The 19395-nt window shown below is 44.1% G+C and overlaps 1 protein-coding gene across 1 annotated transcript in view; it reads left to right on the forward strand.

Annotated features, from left to right (window-relative positions):
• The window catches only part of LOC311127332 (Wilms tumor protein 1-interacting protein homolog), a 34303-nt gene extending 15426 nt beyond the window's left edge, over positions 1 to 18877 (forward strand). Inside the window, exons 2-8 of the mRNA XM_084159152.1 lie at positions 4008 to 4109; positions 10900 to 10967; positions 12988 to 13050; positions 13386 to 13516; positions 13679 to 13730; positions 14238 to 14306; positions 15653 to 18877. Of these exons, the coding sequence (XP_084015278.1) occupies positions 4008 to 4109; positions 10900 to 10967; positions 12988 to 13050; positions 13386 to 13516; positions 13679 to 13730; positions 14238 to 14306; positions 15653 to 15805 (638 nt within the window). The 3' untranslated portion in view covers positions 15806 to 18877. The remainder of the gene's footprint in view (positions 1 to 4007; positions 4110 to 10899; positions 10968 to 12987; positions 13051 to 13385; positions 13517 to 13678; positions 13731 to 14237; positions 14307 to 15652) is intronic.
• Positions 18878 to 19395: the final 518 nt, after the last annotated feature.

Consider the following 19395-nt stretch of genomic DNA (forward strand, 5'->3'; position numbering starts at 1 on the left):
TTATGTAAATATGATATTTCAGTTTTATTATTTTAATACATTTGCTTTGTCATTATGGGGTATTGGTTGTAGATTGATGAGGATTAAACAACAATTGCATCCATTTTAGAATATGGCTGTAATGTAACAAAATGTGGAAAGAGTCGAGGGGTCTGAATACTTTCCGAATGCACTGTATGTTAGATTGTTCCCTTCCAAAATGCAGTGTTTAACCCAATGCATTCTGGGAAATGTATTTCCCCCTGATATTTAAAAATGAATTATGAATTTTTATGAATTCATTATTTAATATTATGAATAATTATAGACAACCCACAACATGATCTAAGAATATTTCCAGACCACTGTAATTATTTAAAATTGTTTTAGGAGAATGAGTTTTAAAAATGAAATGTTTATACATTATGTCAAAAATAAACATTACTATGGTGATGTAGAATAAATAAGCCTTTAATTCAAATTAAAATCAAATTTGGCTTTCTGTGGGGTGTGGTTAATTCTAATTCAAGATTTGAATTGGAATTAAAGAGCAATTCGCACCTCAATACAGAATTGACCCCAGCACCGGTGGACCTTTAGACTTTGGACACTGAAAAGCACCTAAATTGGAACCCAGTGGCTGTACAGTAACATCCTATACATAGATCTCAGGGTCTCTGCTTTACAGCTCTGTATGGGTTTTGACTGACAACAATTCTGAACATGAGCACCGCGCGCGACAAGAAGTTGCCCCCATCCCTCCCACTAATTGGGCAACTTTAGCAAATGTTTTGTTGTCTGAGTGAGGGAAATGCTGTAAATTACGAGGACTATTATGATATGGAAATGTGAAGTGCACATTTGGACTCACGTGTGTTTGGCTTGCTTTTATGACATCAAAGCAGTATTTATTATCATCCTCAACATCTCATCTTTCAAAATACATAAACTCATGTAATATACAGTGTCAACGTTTATGATCAGTTTGATGACATGGCGTTATACATTGGGTTGTCCTGAACAGAATGAGCCTATGTTTGTTGTATTGTGAATAACATTTGCCGCTGACCACGCATCTGAATGCACTCATGACTCCATTCTATGTGCACCAGAAATATCTGCTTCTCTGAATTGTCTTGTGAAGCATAACACTGTAAGATCGTATTTTATAATATGGCTAGTCATGTTGGCAATAGAACAAGCTTTTAAATTACTCCCACCTGACCCAGATTGTGATTTATAATGGAGTGTTTTTGGATTGCGTAAACAACAACAGTAAGAAACATTTAAATGTAGCCCTATCCATGTAGGCCAATTCCCATGAGTGAAAGGGGTTAAGACCTGTCAAAAATATACAGTGGGGGAAAAAAGTATTTAGTCAGCCACCAATTGTGAAAGTTCTCCCTCTTAAAAAGATGAGAGAGGCTTGTAATTTTCATCATAGGTACACGTCAACTATGACAGACAAAATGAGAAATAAAAATCCAGAAAATCACATTGTAGGATTTTTAATGAATTTATTTGCAAATTATGGTGGAAAATAAGTATTTGGTCAATAACAAAAGTTTCTCAATACTTTGTTATATACCCTTTGTTGGCAATGACACAGGTCAAACGTTTTCTGTAAGTCTTCACAAGGTTTTCACACACTGTTGCTGGTATTTTGGTCCATTCCTCCATGCAGATCTCCTCTACAGCAGTGATGTTTTGGGGCTGTCGCTGGGCAACACGGACTTTCAACTCCCTCCAAAGATTTTCTATGGGGTTGAGATCTGGAGACTGGCTAGGCCACTCCAGGACCTTGAAATGCTTCTTACGAAGCCACTCCTTCGTTGCCCGGGCGGTGTGTTTGGGATCATTGTCATGCTGAAAGACCCAGCCACGTTTCATCTTCAATGCCCTTGCTGATGGAAGGAGGTTTTCACTCAAAATCTCACGATACATGGCCCCATTCATTATTTCCTTTACACGGATCAGTCGTCCTGGTCCCTTTGCAGAAAAACAGCCCCAAAGCATGATGTTTCCACCCCCATGCTTCACAGTAGGTATGGTGTTCTTTGGATGCAACTCAGCATTCTTTGTCCTCCAAACACGACGAGTTGAGTTTTTACCAAAAAGTTCTATTTTTGTTTCATCTGACCATATGACATTCTCCCAATCCTCTTCTGGATCATCCAAATGCACTCTAGCAAACTTCAGACGGGCCTGGACATGTACTGGCTTAAGCAGGGGGACACGTCTGGCACTGCAGGATTTGAGTCACTGGCGGCGTAGTGTGTTACTGATGGTAGGCTTTGTTACTTTGGTCCCAGCTCTCTGCAGGTCATTCACTAGGTCCCCCCGTGTGGTTCTGGGATTTTTGCTCACCGTTCTTGTGATCATTTTGACCCCACAGGGTGAGATCTTGCGTGGAGCCCCAGATCGAGGGAGATTATCAGTGGTCTTGTATGTCTTCCATTTCCTAATAATTGCTCCCACAGTTGATTTCTTCAAACCAAGCTGCTTACCTATTGCAGATTCAGTCTTCCCAGCCTGGTGCAGGTCTACAATTTTGTTTCTGGTGTCCTTTGACAGCTCTTTGGTCTTGGCCATAGTGGAGTTTGGAGTGTGACTGTTTGAGGTTGTGGACAGGTGTCTTTTATACTGATAACAAGTTCAAACAGGTGCCATTAATACAGGTAACGAGTGGAGGACAGAGGAGCCTCTTAAAGAAGAAGTTACAGGTCTGTGAGAGCAAGAAATCTTGCTTGTTTGTAGGTGACCAAATACTTATTTTCCACCATAATTTGCAAATAAATTCATAAAAAATCCTACAATGTGACTTTCTGGATTTTTTTCTTCTCAATTTGTCTGTCATAGTTGACGTGTACCTATGATGAAAATTACAGGCCTCTCTCATCTTTTTAAGTGGGAGAACTTGCACAATTGGTGGCTGACTAAATACTTTTTTCCCCCACTGTATATTAGTCTATTACCTAAGTACAACCTACATATATAGCAGTGTAAGTCCAGCACTTATTTTAAATTGGCTCTAGAAATGAAGTATCATTGCCTTGAAATACTGTCTGAATACATTTTTAGATATAGGACTAGATGATGACACGCTTTCTTCATTACTGTCATCATGGGGGTGGTGGGGGGGGTGGGGTCAGCCCCCTGTCGGGATGTTGTGTCCTGTAGGCGTGGTGACCCTGGACTCACCCCACCCAGGCTTTGACCCTGCACTCGCTGTGGAATGTGACCCCGGCGGAGGCCATCTTGTGCGTGAGAGGAGAGCAGGGGAATTATTAGTCCAATGCTATGTCCAAATAGTCTTCACCTGCTGGATGCCTGCCTCTCTCCTTCCTTAGTAAGGGTTTAACATTGAACTAATAGATGAAAGCCAAATGACTGATAGTAATAACCAGGAGTTTGTAGTCCACACCTGTGGGTAATTCACCTTTTTTCCTCTAACTTGTCTAGTGTTTCCAGGTCAGTGGTCATCTGCAGGAAGGAATTATACCATCTACGACCGTTGGGACATAGCCCACTAACTTTTGCTGACTCACTTTGTCATTGTGCCACATTAAGAGAATGCTTCCTGCCAGCCCCTAACACCCCTGGTTAATGTATTTATATTTTAGATACAACATAGAACAATTAACCTCACAGAGACACATTAATTTGGTCCAAGTACTGTATGTACACCCTTTATAGATCATTGATGGAACATGGAAGTTACTAGCTAAACCAGTTACAATGACGTGTACTTTACTGCTGTATGAAAGCCCAAGTAGGATTCATGATGGTGATGAATATGATGATGATAATGGGCGGCAGGTAGCCTAGCGGTTAAGTGTATTGGGCTAGTAACCGAAAGGTTGCTGGTTCGAATCCCCTAGCTGACTAGTTGAAAAATCTGTCAATGTGCCCTTGAGCAAGGCACTTAACCCTAATTGCTCCAATAAGTCGCGTTGGATAATGACTAAAATGTAAAGTAATGATGATTATGTCCACTGATGTTAACCTGTGTCTGTTCCCACCTCCAGGTATCTGTATCAAGTGTGGGAAGGGTGTGTATGGGGCCAGCCAAGCCTGTCAGGCCATGGGGAATCTGTACCATACCAACTGCTTCACCTGTTGCTCCTGTGGTAAGTGTATATAGGCTTCTGTCCACTACTCCTACTCAGCACCTGCATCATTGGCTGGCATCACAGATGTCCTGTATTTTCATTTCTTAGCACAACGTTGATGTTGGTTGCCAGAGTGTCTTCTGGGAGTTGTCTACAGAATGCTCTATTGTTCTCTATTTGACAGGAACATGGATGACATATTGGAATGAGTGGGTTGTAGAGACGGATGTTGCAGTCAACCTGAACATTTTTTGTTTATGCATGGCGTGTGTATGTGTGTAATGTGCGTGAAGGGCTGCCCTGTCACCTGACACCAATTGTCCTCTCTTGTTTCAAGTGGAGACGAGGGTGAAGTCGGAGAGAGTTTGGAGCAAGGTTGCTTTCATTCATGCGCTGATGTACATGGATACTGATCCCTTGGCTTCGGAAGAAATGCATATAATTGACATGTAATTGAATACATATACTTTCAGATTTATTGTGTGGTTGAAGAATGAGGGGCAGTGTCTCTAATCCTGAGGTTTCTCTACAGATTCCTTTTGACCTGCTTTGAAAAGTGTAGTTGAGTCAGACCAGAGAGATATACTGTAAGTCTGTTTCTATTGGTTAGACATTATTGCCCATCTATAATGTTTTAAACAGTACAGAAAAAGCTGGAATACACTTCTCTGTTATTCAGAATTAAATAAGTTTGGTGAGATCTATCCAGAAGTGAAGCAAGTCTTCCCCTGCTAATTCTAGTGGTCTCTGTATATACAGTGGATATAAAAAGTCTACACACCCCTGTTAAAATGCCAGGTTTTTGTGATGTAAAAGAACGAGACAAAGATAAATCATGTCAGAACTTTTTCCACTGTTAATGTGACCTATAACGTGAACAATTTAATTGAAAAACAAACTGAAATCTTCGAGGGGGAAAAATGAAAAATAAAAACCTTACAATAACCTGGTTGCATAAGTGGGGATGTGGCTGTGTTCAGAATTAACCAATCACATTCAAACTCATGTTAAATAGAAGTCATTACACACCTGCCATCATTTAAAGTGACTCTGATTAATCACAAATAAAGTTCAGCTGTTCTAGTAGGATTTTCCTGACATTTTCTTAGTTGCATCTCAGAGCAAAATCCATGGTCCACAGAGAGCTTCCAAGGCATCAGAGGGATCTCATTGTTGAAAGACATCAGTCAGGAGAAGGGTACAAAATAATTTCCAAAGCATTACATATACCATGGAACACAGTGAAGACAGTCATCATCAAGTGGAGAAAATATGGCACAACAGAGACATTACCAAGAACTGGACGTCCCTCCAAAATTTATGAAAAGACGAGAAGAAAACTGGTCAGGGAGGCTTCCAAGAGGCCTACAGCAACATTAAAGGAACTGCAGGAATTTCTGGCAAGTACTGGCTGTGTGCTACATGTGACAACAATCTCCCGTATTCTTCATATGAATGGGCTATGGGGTAGGGTGGCAAGACGGAAGCCTTTTCTTACAAAGAAAAACATCCAAGCCCGGCTGAAGTTTGCAAAAACAAACATCAAGTCCCCCAAAAGCATGTGGGAAAATGTGTTATGGTCTGATGAAACCAAGGTTTAACTTTTTGGCCATAATTCCAAAAGGTATGTTTGGCACAAAAACAACACTGCACATCACCCAAAGAACACCATACCCACAGTGAAGCATGGTGGTGGCAGCATCATGCTTTGGGGCTGTTTTTCTTCAGCTGGAACCGGGGCCTTAGTCAGGGTGGAGGGAATTATGAACAGTTCCAAATACCAGGCAATTTTGGCACAAAACCTTCAGGCGTCCGTTAGAAAGCTGAAGATGAAGTTCACCTTTCAGCACAACAACGACCCAAAGCACACATCCAAATCCACAAAAGCATGGCTTCACCAGAAGAAGATTAACGTTTTGGAATGGCCCAGCCAGAGCCCAGACCTGAATCCAATTGAACATCTCTGGGGTGATCTGAAGAGGGCTGTGCACAGGAGATGTCCTCGCAATCTGACAGATTTGGAGCGCTTTTGCAAAGAATAGTGGGCAAATATTGCCACGTCAAGATGTGCCATGCTAATAGACTCCTACCCAAAAAGACTGAGTGCTGTAATAAAATCAAAAGGTGCTTCAACATAGTATTAATTTAAGGGTGTGCACACTTATGCAACCAGGTTATTGTGAGTTTTTTTTTTTTTTTTTTTTTTCCCTCAAAGATTTCAGTTTGTTTTTCAATTAAATTGTTCACGTTATAGGTCACATTAAAGGTGGAAAAAGTTCTGACATGATTTATCTTTGTCTCATTCTTTTACATCACAAAAACCTGGCATTTTAACAGGGGTGTGTAGACTTTTTATATCCACTGTAGATGATAACAGGCCCATCTTGGCTCTTGAGATGGTTTATTTCTAACGTAAACTCTGTGATGTATTATTGGGTCTCTTATGAATGGGAATGTTTGCCTTTAGAAGCAGAGTGTTTTCAACCCCTCTGAGAAGTTAGTTTTAAAGTGCCTGCAGATGTCAAAACACACCTAATGATGTATCAGGTTATTTGTTGACAAACTGTTTTACTTTTTGACTAAAATGCCACAAATGTTATTCTGTAAGAGTCAGGAGCTCCATAGCAGAGAGAGAGTTCAATTCTCTGAGACATTGCTGGCTGGTAGCCTTGGGCTTTGTTTAACCATGCATAATTGAGCCCTCCTCTTGGCTTGCTCCTATGGTTGCACCCTTTTTTCATGAAATGGCCAGGAATGCAAACTACCCCCCTCCACTTCAGCCGGCCTTCCCATGAGGACCTCAATCAGACAGTCACAAAGTGTACCAGGCCTGCTTATCAGAGGGGGCCGGCCTGGCATGGGCTCTGACCAAACAACACACACATAAACACACACACAGATAAGCGCGCACACACACACACCGATAAACGCACACACACATGCACACACACACAGATACACACAGAAAAATGTGTGTGTGCGTAATTATACGCTCACACACCACGCACACACAAACACACCCCCCACCCACCAAACATACCCACACACACTCCTCATGACTTTACTAGTCCCAACTATACAGTCATAAGACATACATACCTCTGTGACCAGTCTCCTGTTTATTTCCTGTACTGGTGTTGACGCCCAGCTCCTGACTGGATCACCACCCACTTCCTCCTTCCACATACCCTTTGTCTGCTAGCTCACATGCATCCGTGCCTTTAATGGGGCACGCTAGTTATTAACTAGTTACCTCTATGTTACTGTAACACAACCTGCTAGTGTCTCTCACACCAGCCAGGAGAAAACAGCCAAGGGCCTTGTATTTCTGAAACCTGTTTATGATGCATTGTGGTTTCCTCAGTCACTCACCAGCTGTACCTAGCTGACTGGCTGGCTGGCACAGGGCACACAGGGCTGAGGTGTGAAAAATGTGTGAGAAAAAAATGTACAGCTCATTGTTGTGCTGCTATGGGGTTTTGGCTGGGGTATGGTAGCTGGCTGCAGTAGGTAGAGTTAGCCTGGCTACTCCCCATATAGAATCTAGTCATTCTATTTCTATGCTACTCCCTCATCTGAGTGTAAGTTGTGAGATCTGGCCAAGGTTTTAAATGATGTACAACCGCTTGGTAGTGTAGCCCCTGCTCCCTTCTGCCTTTGGCGATGGTTTGACTACTTGATCATGACTTTCGCTGTGATTTAGTTGTGGGGGAGTTTCTGAGAGAGACTGAGTGGGCCATGGTTTTATCCTAGCTCTTAATGCTATTAGAGAGACTGGGAGATTTCATAACTTCTGGGTTTTCTATTTGAGAGATGTACTTGTGGCTCTGTTGTCTTAACTTGGCTGTTCTCTCTGAAGAGAGACTTACTTAAAAACAATTTGGAAGTAGCAGCAGGCCAGCACATGCTCACTTTGCCGGGTTCTAAAAATTCCTGTCTGAAGTCCCAAGCAATCTGAGTGAGTCACCACCTCCAGCATCCTTCCTTTACTTACCCCGGCACTGGGCAGGCCCTCCCTCCGCCTCTCCCTCGCTGATTCCCCCTCCTCCCCCTCAGATACTCACCCCACCGCCTGCCTGCAGGTGATAAAGGCCCACTTGTTCTGAGAGGAGAGAGTGGGAGGAGAAGGGAGGAGAGGGAGGAGTGGGTGGGGTGGAACCTGAGAGAGTGTAACATGCTTGATGTTTCCCTCCTACTGGAAGAATATGTAGACACTGAACATATGGGGATTTGGGTACAGTTGTATTTAAATTAGATGGTAATCTAGGACATTATTCAGATTATTTACATAAGAAGACATTCATTCAGTATTTATTCCGATCTCATGTCTTGGTTTAGCAACTATGTTTTTTTGTTGAAAAGTTTGAAAAGTTGCCTATGGCCAACAGCCAGGTCATTAAAAGTCAGCGTTGTAGCATAGGGATGTGTTGGTATTATCATGGCCAGGCCTTGTGTAGTGCACTAGTGTAGCTGGCTCTGGATCTCCAGGGAGAGAGTCTTAACACTGACTAACCTAACCACTGTCCGTTTGCAGACTCTGCACCTCACAGGGCACAATAACATATCACTTAAGTGAGGCCTGGAGCTCCCCAGCTGAGCCCAACCTAAACCCAGCCTGCATCTCATTGTTGTGGTTTTAGGAATTTAAGATCAGTCAGGGATGAAATCACTGTAAAGTGAGGTCATTGTGATGTGAGGGGGTTGGAGGGATGACACAGGTCCAATAACATGTCCAGATGCCGGGGCTGGTTGGTACCAGGAGTACCGCCACCAGGCATCCATGGCTGGTCCACAAACTACCACACTGACCACATGATCCCAAGACTTTGATTGCTGGAGAATGACTCACTAAGGATTTTATTATGTCTCAGATAATTATTTTATTTGACCAGTGCACTGCAGTTTGTTGTAGTGCTCTAAAATGATTTCTGAAGGGTTAAATATCTAGCTGAGAGAATAGCTCCCATTATTTCTAGATGCACAGCCCTTTATGTGCATGTCTGTGAAACGCAGTGTCATGAAAACACGGAGTCATGGGAAACCAATGTTGGAGCTGTAAAAACTAAGTACAGTATATTGAGTGTAAAATCCCAATCAGGGAGCCATTTGGTCCAGAACTCCATGGAAAATGCCACATGTCCCACCGTGCTCAGGGGCTGTGAGCTGAGGAGAAGAGGAGAGCCCTGAGCCCCAGCCCACTGCAGCCAGCCCAGCACTTTCCTCTCCTGTGACAAAGGCTAGAGGGAGACAGGGAGCCCTCCCCTCCCCCTCTCTATGAGGGAACGAGGGAGGGAGGGTGGTGGAGGGGTGGAGGGGTGGAGGGGGGGTTGAATGGGACCAACTAGTGACCTCAGGCAGAAAGAATGTCCCCGTTTGCTCAGGCGGCCCGCTCCCTTAGCAGTGCACCACAGTCAGCGAGCGCTGAGGGCTTTGTGTTTCACCTTCCAGATGCACTCGCCAGAGCAAAGGCCACCAGACAAACACACGGCAACATGCCCCAGCTCCAGCTCACTGGTGTGTTGTTGATTAGAATGTAATGGTTTTTACAAGTTTAGTCACTCTGAATTAAAAGAGCTCCTCCTTTGTAGTCCCCAGTCAACAGGAAATAGGTTTTTTCTCTCTCGTCCAACCTCCAACTCTAAATGCTAATAGTTTCTCGCTCTCAGTCTTAAGTCTCACCTATTGTGTGAACAGCATCCTTCGGCTGCTGTAGCCATTTATGTGGATGTTAATATATTGCTATCTCCCAGCAATGTGACACTGTGTGTGAAATACAGCGATTGCATACATTTGGGTGTAAAAAGGGGGACATGTCTTTCCCAAGCCAGGACACCCATAAAATCAATGGCAGCTCAGGACAGCAATTAAATCTGACTAATCCTGCAGATTTATGAGCTCCATGCGCTCTGTCTGCTGGGCTGGGTTGAAGTCACCGCGCTGCCAGAAAGAGAAGAGACTGCTGCTGCCATTTAGTGCATTTCAATGGGCATGCATTAAGAGAAGCATCGCAGGGGGCGCAAAAGCCAGGGCCAGTGGGAGTGAGCAGTGAGGAGATCTTTCCTTTTAGGTGGAATTCCCTTTTATCCTGTGGAATGTAGTGCTACTGTGCTCAAGGAGCCCCAAAATGGTGACTTTGGGGAGGGACTGACTGTTAGTATGGCCCTGGCTATACCAGACATGGGAAAATCCTTTGCTCAGGCTTGTATAGTTGGGCTGTGGTTGTGTGTGTGTGTGTGTGTGAGCTGTACACAATGGCAGGGGTGAGGAGGAGGGGTGAGTAGGAGGGGGAGTTTGTATAGCAGCTTGGGCCTCGTCTGGATGATGGGGCTGTATTGATTGTTTGCTGGTTCTAAGTAGAAGGAGTCCCGTGGGGATCAATGGATGACCAGAGTATTGAAACATTAGTGTGGACCTCGAACGAGTAACCTACATTATGCAGCTACCATCTGCTTTTGTCACTGGTGTTTCCTGTTGACATCTGTTGTTGTTGTGTCTAATGGAACAGAGAGGAGTCAGGGGAGTAGGAGGCAGAAAGTCAACTCCCGTGGTATTTCTGTTTGTTCTCAACAGAATAACAATGCAGTTTTGGATAATGTATTTCAAATATCATCAGGAGAAACCCTGGGGCATTTCGTCATTGTTCAAAAGGCTGGAAGCACACTATTTTCTTGATGTATTAACTTTCTTATAGCCTAGGGGTTGGGTACAATCACATAGCAACACCTTTACAGTCTTCACTTTGACAGGATCTGCTACAGGAACACTTCTCCTATATCCCAGCTCACACACTCTTACTTCTCTTCTTCAGGAAGGAGGCTGAGAGGGAAAGCTTTCTACAATGTCAACGGCAGGGTCTACTGTGAAGAGGACTTCCTGGTGAGTTACAACATCTGTCGTCCCTGCATGCCTCCTTATGCACAAGAATTGATGTTTATGTTATGTTCATTATGTGGATGTTCAGAGGTTGAGTTCTTCATATCCTTCATACACACACCCCTCGATGACAGACTTGGGAGAGCACATTCTAAAACCCTCCAGAGGAAACAGACATTGCAGTGCTACAATTAAAGTTAAGCACCACCCCTCCAATTCCCACTAATTTCCCCAACATTTCCCCAAGGAGCACAATTACCCCACTGCTCCCATCCCATTACTCCCCAGCACTTAGAATTAGAGAGGGAGGAGGAGTGGCTGTGGGCAGCTGCAGGCCTCAGACTGCCTCCTGTATGATGTATCCATCTGCCCAGGTTGGACACAATGGGAAACAGACACAAGTTATTAGCATGTATTGATCTCTGATAGACGTCGGTCAATCTAGAATCAATGGGAACCAGGTGTTTTATAGCAGTCGTTTTTGTCTTCCTAAAAGATACAGACTTATTGCTTATTACTACTGAATTAGGTTGTTAGGTTGCCATTTACTTACTTAATGTAAATGAATCACTCCATTACACATAGACATTGCCCATTGGCCCCTAAAACAGACTTTCAATTGGCTCAGAGGATGGGTGCTACGAGTGGTATTGGGTCTCCTCATGCTGTAGATATAAAGAATAGATCCTAAAGGGGTCAGATGGTGGATATGACAAAAGTCCCTAGCTTCCTCTGAGTATTGACCACCAGCTCTGCCCTGTCATCGGGGCAGATGGTCTGTCTGGGGGGTTAAAGGGGAAGCCTGGAGTCACCCTCCCCCTGCACCCCTCACCACCCCACCTCCACCTGCTGCCCCTTTCCCACCATTACCCTCCCCCTCCTCTCATCAGGTCATGACCCCAGGGTCATGTGCTTTGCAGATGGTCACTATGGGACAAACATAACGATGGTAATGCGGGTATAACTCAAATTTAAATCCCTCATTGACTTCAATGTGATATCTTATGTTCAAGTTACACGTCTTACCTCAAGTTCGGGTACATCCCCTTGTGTCTGTGTGACTCTGGTCCAGACTGTAGGAGACCACCTAGAGTAGAGAGCTGATGACTGGATGTGTGCTGTACTCTTTCTATTAGTAGAGTGCGCTGATGGTTTAGGACAGGTATCGTCACAGCAAATGACACTGGTCGCTCATATACGTCTCAGCAAAGAGAGGAGGCAAAGGAAAAAGGAGCAACTCTTTTCACGTCAATATAAAGAGAGCAGCAGCACCCCCTATAGATAGTGTCATTTGGGCTGTACTCTGGGGCCCTACATTCACATTTTGGTTATAGTGTTTAGGGGTTCTCAAACCAGGGTTGGGGTCAATTCCAATTTAATTTGAAATTCCAATTCAATTCTTGAATTCACTCATGAAGTGGATCATTTACATTGGATTCAATTAAAATTGAATTGAATTGGAATTGAATTGGAATTGAATTGGAATTAGACTATTTGGACTGTTTGAATTTAATTGGAATTTAATATTTGTACATTTCCCAGTTAATGGAATTAATGCACTTAGTATAAAAAATGGACTGCAGAATTTGTTTTAAATCATTTCAACTTGTATTTCTATATTTCCTAAGCTGTCTGAACATGGACATGCCTGTAAGCCTGAGGGAATTGAATTTGAATTTGTGGAATTGTTCGGGATAATATTTAATTGGGAATTGAATTCTTGGAATGTCTTAACATTGGAATTGAGAGGAATTGAATTAACTCTGAATTCAAAGACTGACCTACAATTAAAACTGAATTAAATGGAATTTACAGGGAGAAGGAATTACATTAGAATTACATTTGTGGAATGATCCCCAACCCTGTCTCAAACACTTCCTAAAGGTACCATCCTCTCTTTTGTAATGCTGTACTCCCAAGTCTCAACCAGACCCAGTTAACATTCACCATGTAATAGTTGTCCATTGCTACATGTTAGAATCCTAACAAACCCAGTGATAAGTCTCTTTTTAATCTCCCACAGTACTCTGGTTTTCAGCAGACGGCAGAGAAGTGCTTTGTGTGTGGTCACCTCATCATGGAAATGGTAAGAAAGAGCCTAATACTGTAGGAGGGCCTGCTAGATAGTGATACAAGACAATCAGCAGAACAGTATGCCTGTTCCTTTCTGGGCTTTCTCTTTAGCAGGACTGTATCTCTTCTTGACATGTGGCTTCATACCACCTAGTTTAGTTTAGTTTCTGTATCTGAATGCCAATGGGTTGGTGTGATTGACTCCTACTGAGAGGCCTCAATCTCTGGCCTTACTGTTATCTCTCTCTCTCTCTCTCTCTCTGTGTGTGTGTGTTTGTGTGTGTGTGTGTGTGTGTGTGTGTGTGTGTGTGTGTGTGTGTGTGTGTGTGTGTGTGTGTGTGTGTGTAGATCCTGCAGGCACTGGGCAAGTCCTACCACCCTGGCTGCTTCCGCTGTGTGGTCTGTACAGAGGGTCTGGACGGAGTGCCTTTCACTGTGGACGTGGAGAACAACATCTACTGTGTCAAAGACTACCACACGTAAGGACATGGGTCTCTTATAGATAATGCCAACATGTGATGAAGTCAGCATGCAAGAGTTTCTTCATTCCACAGTACTCTTTAAATCCTGATTTGTGCTGAAACTGATATAAATTATACAGCATGTGCCAAGACTTGACTTCTCCTCTGTTTCCCCAACAGGGTCTTTGCCCCAAAATGTGCCTCATGCAACCAGCCCATCCTCCCTGCTCAGGTAATGATGAGCCAATGACTGCTTGTATCCTGTCAGCCCCTGTCACTAGTTGTTGTCAGAGTCATATACAGTAGAGGGTTAGGCCAATGCGGTTCCTGTCTGAACGTTCCGAGATTGCCACTTTCTCCTCCATAGCCGTTGCTAAGTGATAATTGACACTTCCGTGCTGTGCTGTTTATTTCTGATAGTTTTCAAAACCTAAGAAGATGTCCAGTGAAAGCAGATATGCTTTACCTACTTGGATACACATTATCCCGAATGCTAATCAATAAAAACGTCTGTTAAATTCGCTGCTCTGTTTTGCTAGTTTACAGCGGGTCATTTCATAGGGAATTGTCGGAGGCGCTCTCGTATTGTTACATCATCAACATTTAGAGAATAAAGGCTCTAACATGGCGTCCTTTCTAAAACCTGGCCCAACTCTCTTAATATATGGCTCTGGTTGTTGGTAGCCAGTGGAGTGGTGGAGACGGGAGGGTGTGACTGACTGTGTGTGCTTCCTGACAGGGCTCTGAGGAGACCATCCGGGTGGTGTCCATGGACAAGGACTACCATGTGGAGTGCTATCACTGCGAGGTAAGACAACGTCATTACTAGCCTGTCTTATTTATGTATTGAACGGAGCCAGCACATTGGGTATGATCATTAAACGTCTGTCAATTTTAGTGTAAATGCTATGGCAGTGTGGGTGTATGTTTCTGGATCTCTGTGAGTGTGTGCACTACACACACAAACTAAAGCTCAGTGAGGGGCAAACCAATGTGGTGACTCGTTGTCCAGGCACATTCCAGAGTTGAGCTGTGGGAGGTGGGAGAGCAGAGGGTAGGGCTCATAGCGTTGGACTCAGCTGGACATCTGACCAGGGGTTGTTGTTTAACTACCCTGGAATCTCAGCACTCTGACAGACCGCTCAGACAGGAAATCATCCCATGTTATCTACAAACCTCAGTGTAATCAAAGTAATCAAGTCAAGTCAGCCAACACAACAGTTTAATGATAGCTGTGTAAAGTGTGAGTCATTGTAACCAGGGCTCAAAGAATGTGTGTGATTGTAAGTGTGTGTGAGTTTGATCAAGAATTCCATGTTTAATGGCAAAAGCTGGTTGACTCATTTTATTATCACACATTCCAGGGAATAGCTCATATCCCATCTAGGTGAGTGATAAAGGTATTATGTAGACAATAGGTAATCATTCAGCAGGCTCTGTGGGGTTGATAGTCATCACAGGGGTCTAAAGTCTTAAATATTACATATTTAAGAAATGGTAAAGAGCCCATATGTAAACTTGACAGGAATACCCATCGGCGGCCTCTCATATCAGTGGAGAGGTATCAAAGGTAAAAGTACAGTAAATGCCTCCCGGGTTCAATTCCGGGCTGTGTCGTTACCGGGAGACCCATGAGGCGGCGCACAATTGGCCCAGCGTCGTTAGGGGAGGGTTTGGCTGTCCGGGATGTCCTTGTCCCATCGCGCTCTAGCGACTCCTGTGGCGGGCCGGGCGCATGCATGCTGACACGGTCGCCAGTTGTACGGTGTTTCCTCCGACACATTGGTGCGGCTGGCTTCCGGGTTACGCGAGCAGTGTGTCAAGAAGCAGTGCAGCTTGGCAGGGTCGTGTTTCGGAAGGACGCATGGCTCTCGACCTTCGCCTCTCCTGAGTCCGTACGGGAGTTGCAGCTATGGGACAAGACTGTAACTACCAATTGGGGAGAAAAAGGGGTAAAAAAATAAATAAAATAAGAAGTACATTAAATATCTGAAATATGTGTATTGAAAGTTCCTTGTTGAAATAGATAGTCTGGATAGTTTTGATATCTAGCACCTGCCCAAAGACATTGGATGTGTGTATATAATATTTTCCTTCACAAATGTTCAGCCACAGCAGTTTCACTGAGTCTATCTCTCTCCCTCTGTGTTGTAGGACTGTGGCCTCCAGCTAAACGACGAGGAGGGTCACCGCTGTTACCCCCTGGAGGGCCACCTGCTCTGTCACGGCTGCCACATCCGCAGGCTCAAGGTCCCGGTGCCCGCCCACCCGCCCCCCAGCTACCCACTACACGTCACTGAGCTGTGAGAGAGCAGGGGCGGCGAGGATCCAACCCCAGCCAACCCCAAGCCACCGCTGACCCGCCTCCCAGGTGACTTGAGACAACATAGCAGAAAGAAGAAGGAATCCCCCGCCCACGGAATCCCGGAACTTCGGAACCTCTTCTTGCATGACAGAACAGAACAGAGAGATCCTGGGAGTCTTCGCTCTCTACTGGCCGGCCGTGCCCTGGGGAGAGGAGATAGATACGAGGCCATGGACAAGTCACAAGACCGGGCTGGGAGAGAGTCCACGTCCCTCTCTCTCTCTCTTCCATCAGTTTTTTTCTCCCTCTTTCCTCCTTTTGGTCTGTGAACAGTGAAGCGGGCTGAGGCCCCAGCCCACCCAGAGGCCCTGGCTGACGTCAGCACCGTGACCCCTGCACATTCATCACAGTGGGGCCTGGCCTGGATGGAGGGAGGAGGCCACTCTCTCTCTATCCCTCTCTCTATCGCTCTCTTTTTTCCTCTCCTTCTGTTTTCTTCATTCCTTTGCGCTGAAGCCGTGTGCCATGATGCATTTACTGCTCCTCTGTCCATGAGAGAGAGAGAGCTGGACATCATCTCTGCCAGGAGGCTGGGAGGCCGTGAAACAGGCTGCTACATAACATTCCAGCACTGTCTGGCAGGGTTAGAGGGTTGGACATGCTGTGCCTTCAGAGTGGCCTTCCACTGAGAAACCTCACCGCACGGTGCCAGTGACAGTGCCACAGTCCAGCTAGCTACGGCTCCTTTTGGCTATGCAAGGGTACAGAGTCTACCAGCAACAACCGAGAGCCTTCATGTGACTCTGTGACACACTCCCCTGTACCATCCCCTTGCTCCAGTGCTCCTTGGCAAAGCGGATGTTCGTGGCACAGCATGCCCTGTCAGTAGCCAGTAGCCACAGCGCTAGCCTGGGCTGGCACTCATTCCACTTAGCAGTCTTAGAAGACGTGACCTCGAGAGATTCACAAGCAGTGTCTTAACGATTATATAACGAGAAAAAAAGTTTGAAGCACATAGATTGTCTTTTATACATGCCTATATATTTTGCAGACATTTTCCGCAAGATTCTAGAAGCGTAGTCTCTTTTTTTGCTGCATTATTATTAGCAAATGGAATCGGAGGCGAAACGAGCTGTAACAGTCTTAACAGTCCTCTGAAGGGTATTAGTCCGTTGTTTCAGGTCCTAGAGGCCTCTGTGTTGTCGGTCTGCTTGGTCATGCGATCCACAGACCTGTTAGTGACACTGGCTCTTAATTAACATGTACAGTTCCACACACTGGTTATTTGACCCATATGGTAGCACTGAGTGAGTGAGTGTCTGACCATCGAGAGTCCCCACATATCCTCCTCATGCACACGTTACTGTGTCATACCTACTGGTTGATCAGATTGTCTGGTTGGTTGTGGGAGTTGCTGGTCCAACCCGTGTCTCTGGGGAATCCATCCCCCGTGTTTTCCCTCGCTGGTTGTGCCGTTGTGTGTGTCTCTGTGTGTGTGTTAGTCTGTTGGTCTATAGACACTGAGTGTACAAAACATTAAGAACTGCTCTTTCCATGACATAGACTGACCAGGTGAATCCAGGTGATGTCACTTGTTAAATCCACTTCAATCAGTGTAGATGAAGGGGAGGAGACAGGTTAAAGAATGATTTTTAAGCCTTGAGACAATTGAGACATGGATTGTGTATGTGTGCCATTCAGAGGGTGAATGGCCAAGACAAAACATTGAAGTGCCTTTGAACGGGGTATGGTAGTAGGTGTCAGGTGCACCGGTTTGTGTCAAGAACTGCAACGCTGCTGGGTTTTTCACACTCAACAGTTTCCTGTGTGTATCAAGAATAGTCCACCACCCAAAGGACATTCAGCCAACTTGGCACAACTGTGGGAAGCATTTGGGTCAACATTGGCCAGCAACCCTGTGGAACGCTTTTGACACCTTGTAGAGTCCATGCCCTGACGAATTGAGGCTGTTCTGAGGGCAAAAGTGGGTGCAACTCAATATTAGGAAGGTGTTCCTAATGTTTGGTATACTCAGTGTGTATAGAAGTGTGAGTGTGTGTGTGCACTAGTGGCAGTGCCATGGTGCATGTACCTTGTTGAGTGAGCAGGACAATGGCCATCCAGCTTCACAAAACGACCCATGCACTCTCAATCTCTCTCCAACTGAAAGAATGGATAAGGCTCTGGCTCAGGCCTACCCAGTATCTGCTCACAGTAGCCTAGTCAGAGGTACTGTTCTCTCATACTACTGAATCTAACAGACAAGGAGGCTGACGTAGAGATTACAGAGAGGAGGGGCCCGCACAGGCATTATGTGCTTTCTGATGTATCCTTCGATGAGATTCTTTCGAATGTAATTATTAGTGTATGTTTGGCAAACTGTTGTTTATTTTCTTTCTCTGCTCCCAGTTGTACATTTATTTGCAAAAGCGAAAAATAATATGTATCCCTAGAGTACATGTTTTTGCTGGGAAATTCCCTTTGATGGTAGATAAACTGAATCTCAGCATAGTATGATGAGACTCCTAGTCAAGGAATGTGTAATATACTTGAAGAATGAGGCTATGGCATTTTCTGAACTGTAGTTTGAATAGTACAATAAGACCCACTCATTCATATCAATCTCAAATCATTTTTCATTAAAGCAGCAAATGTTTAAACTTGACAAGAGTTGATCCATTTTAAGGATGTCTTAATACACCTCTTTTTAAAAATACTACTTCTATTCCATTTCTATTGCATAGCACACAGCTAGTTTCCCCATACCTGTACATAAAGAGGCTCGTTTTTCTTTCATCCTCTGTCAGAAATCACTCTGAAAGTGAAGCCTTTTCTGTCTCCTACCAGTAGTTTTCAATAAGCACATTATGACACCTCTGTCACATCACTTTTGTATCGCTTTTGTATAAGTGTTTGATTACTTAGATGGTTCATAAAAAAGGAAACTAGATTTATTTATCTAAACATGAAAAAGTCTAAAGTTATTTAATGTATTAAAAATCGGGACGTATCATTTAACTGTAGATTATATAATCTGCTTTTTAAATAAAGTGGTTTTGTAGCTAACTTAAACCAAATGATGTTGTCTTTTTTGTTGTATGTGAAGTCATATGACCATTTCTATCCAAATGATGGCACTTTGTTGAACTAGAACACAAATACCTTGTTACCATACTATTACCATGTTATTACCATTTTATTGCATGCTGTAATGTAAAGTGCTGCCATTGGACATAAATCAACAATGAAATGTGGTAAACTTGGGAATGATATGGGAATGATTTAGCCTAAATTTGGGAGTAATATGGACAACTGTCTTTCCCATGTCTCCCTGTGGAGAAGATGGATGCTTACAAAGATGAAAAATCCCAGCTCTGGATGAAAGTCCCATGCTGTTGTTCATGCCTTCCAGTTACATCTGTGTACTCAGAGATGTTTGTTCTAGAAATATATCCTCAGATCAGAGCTACTGTAATTGTGTATAATTACATTCCCGCACGCAAGTCTCTCCAGCAAGTCATGTGATGGAGGATCCCTCAGAGAACAGCCCCTACCGTGGTATGTACAGTATGATAGCTCTGGTCCTGACAGT

This window comes from Coregonus lavaretus, assembly GCF_964263955.1.
Source record: "Coregonus lavaretus genome assembly, chromosome: 4".
Classification (NCBI taxonomy): Eukaryota; Metazoa; Chordata; class Actinopteri; order Salmoniformes; family Salmonidae; genus Coregonus; species Coregonus lavaretus.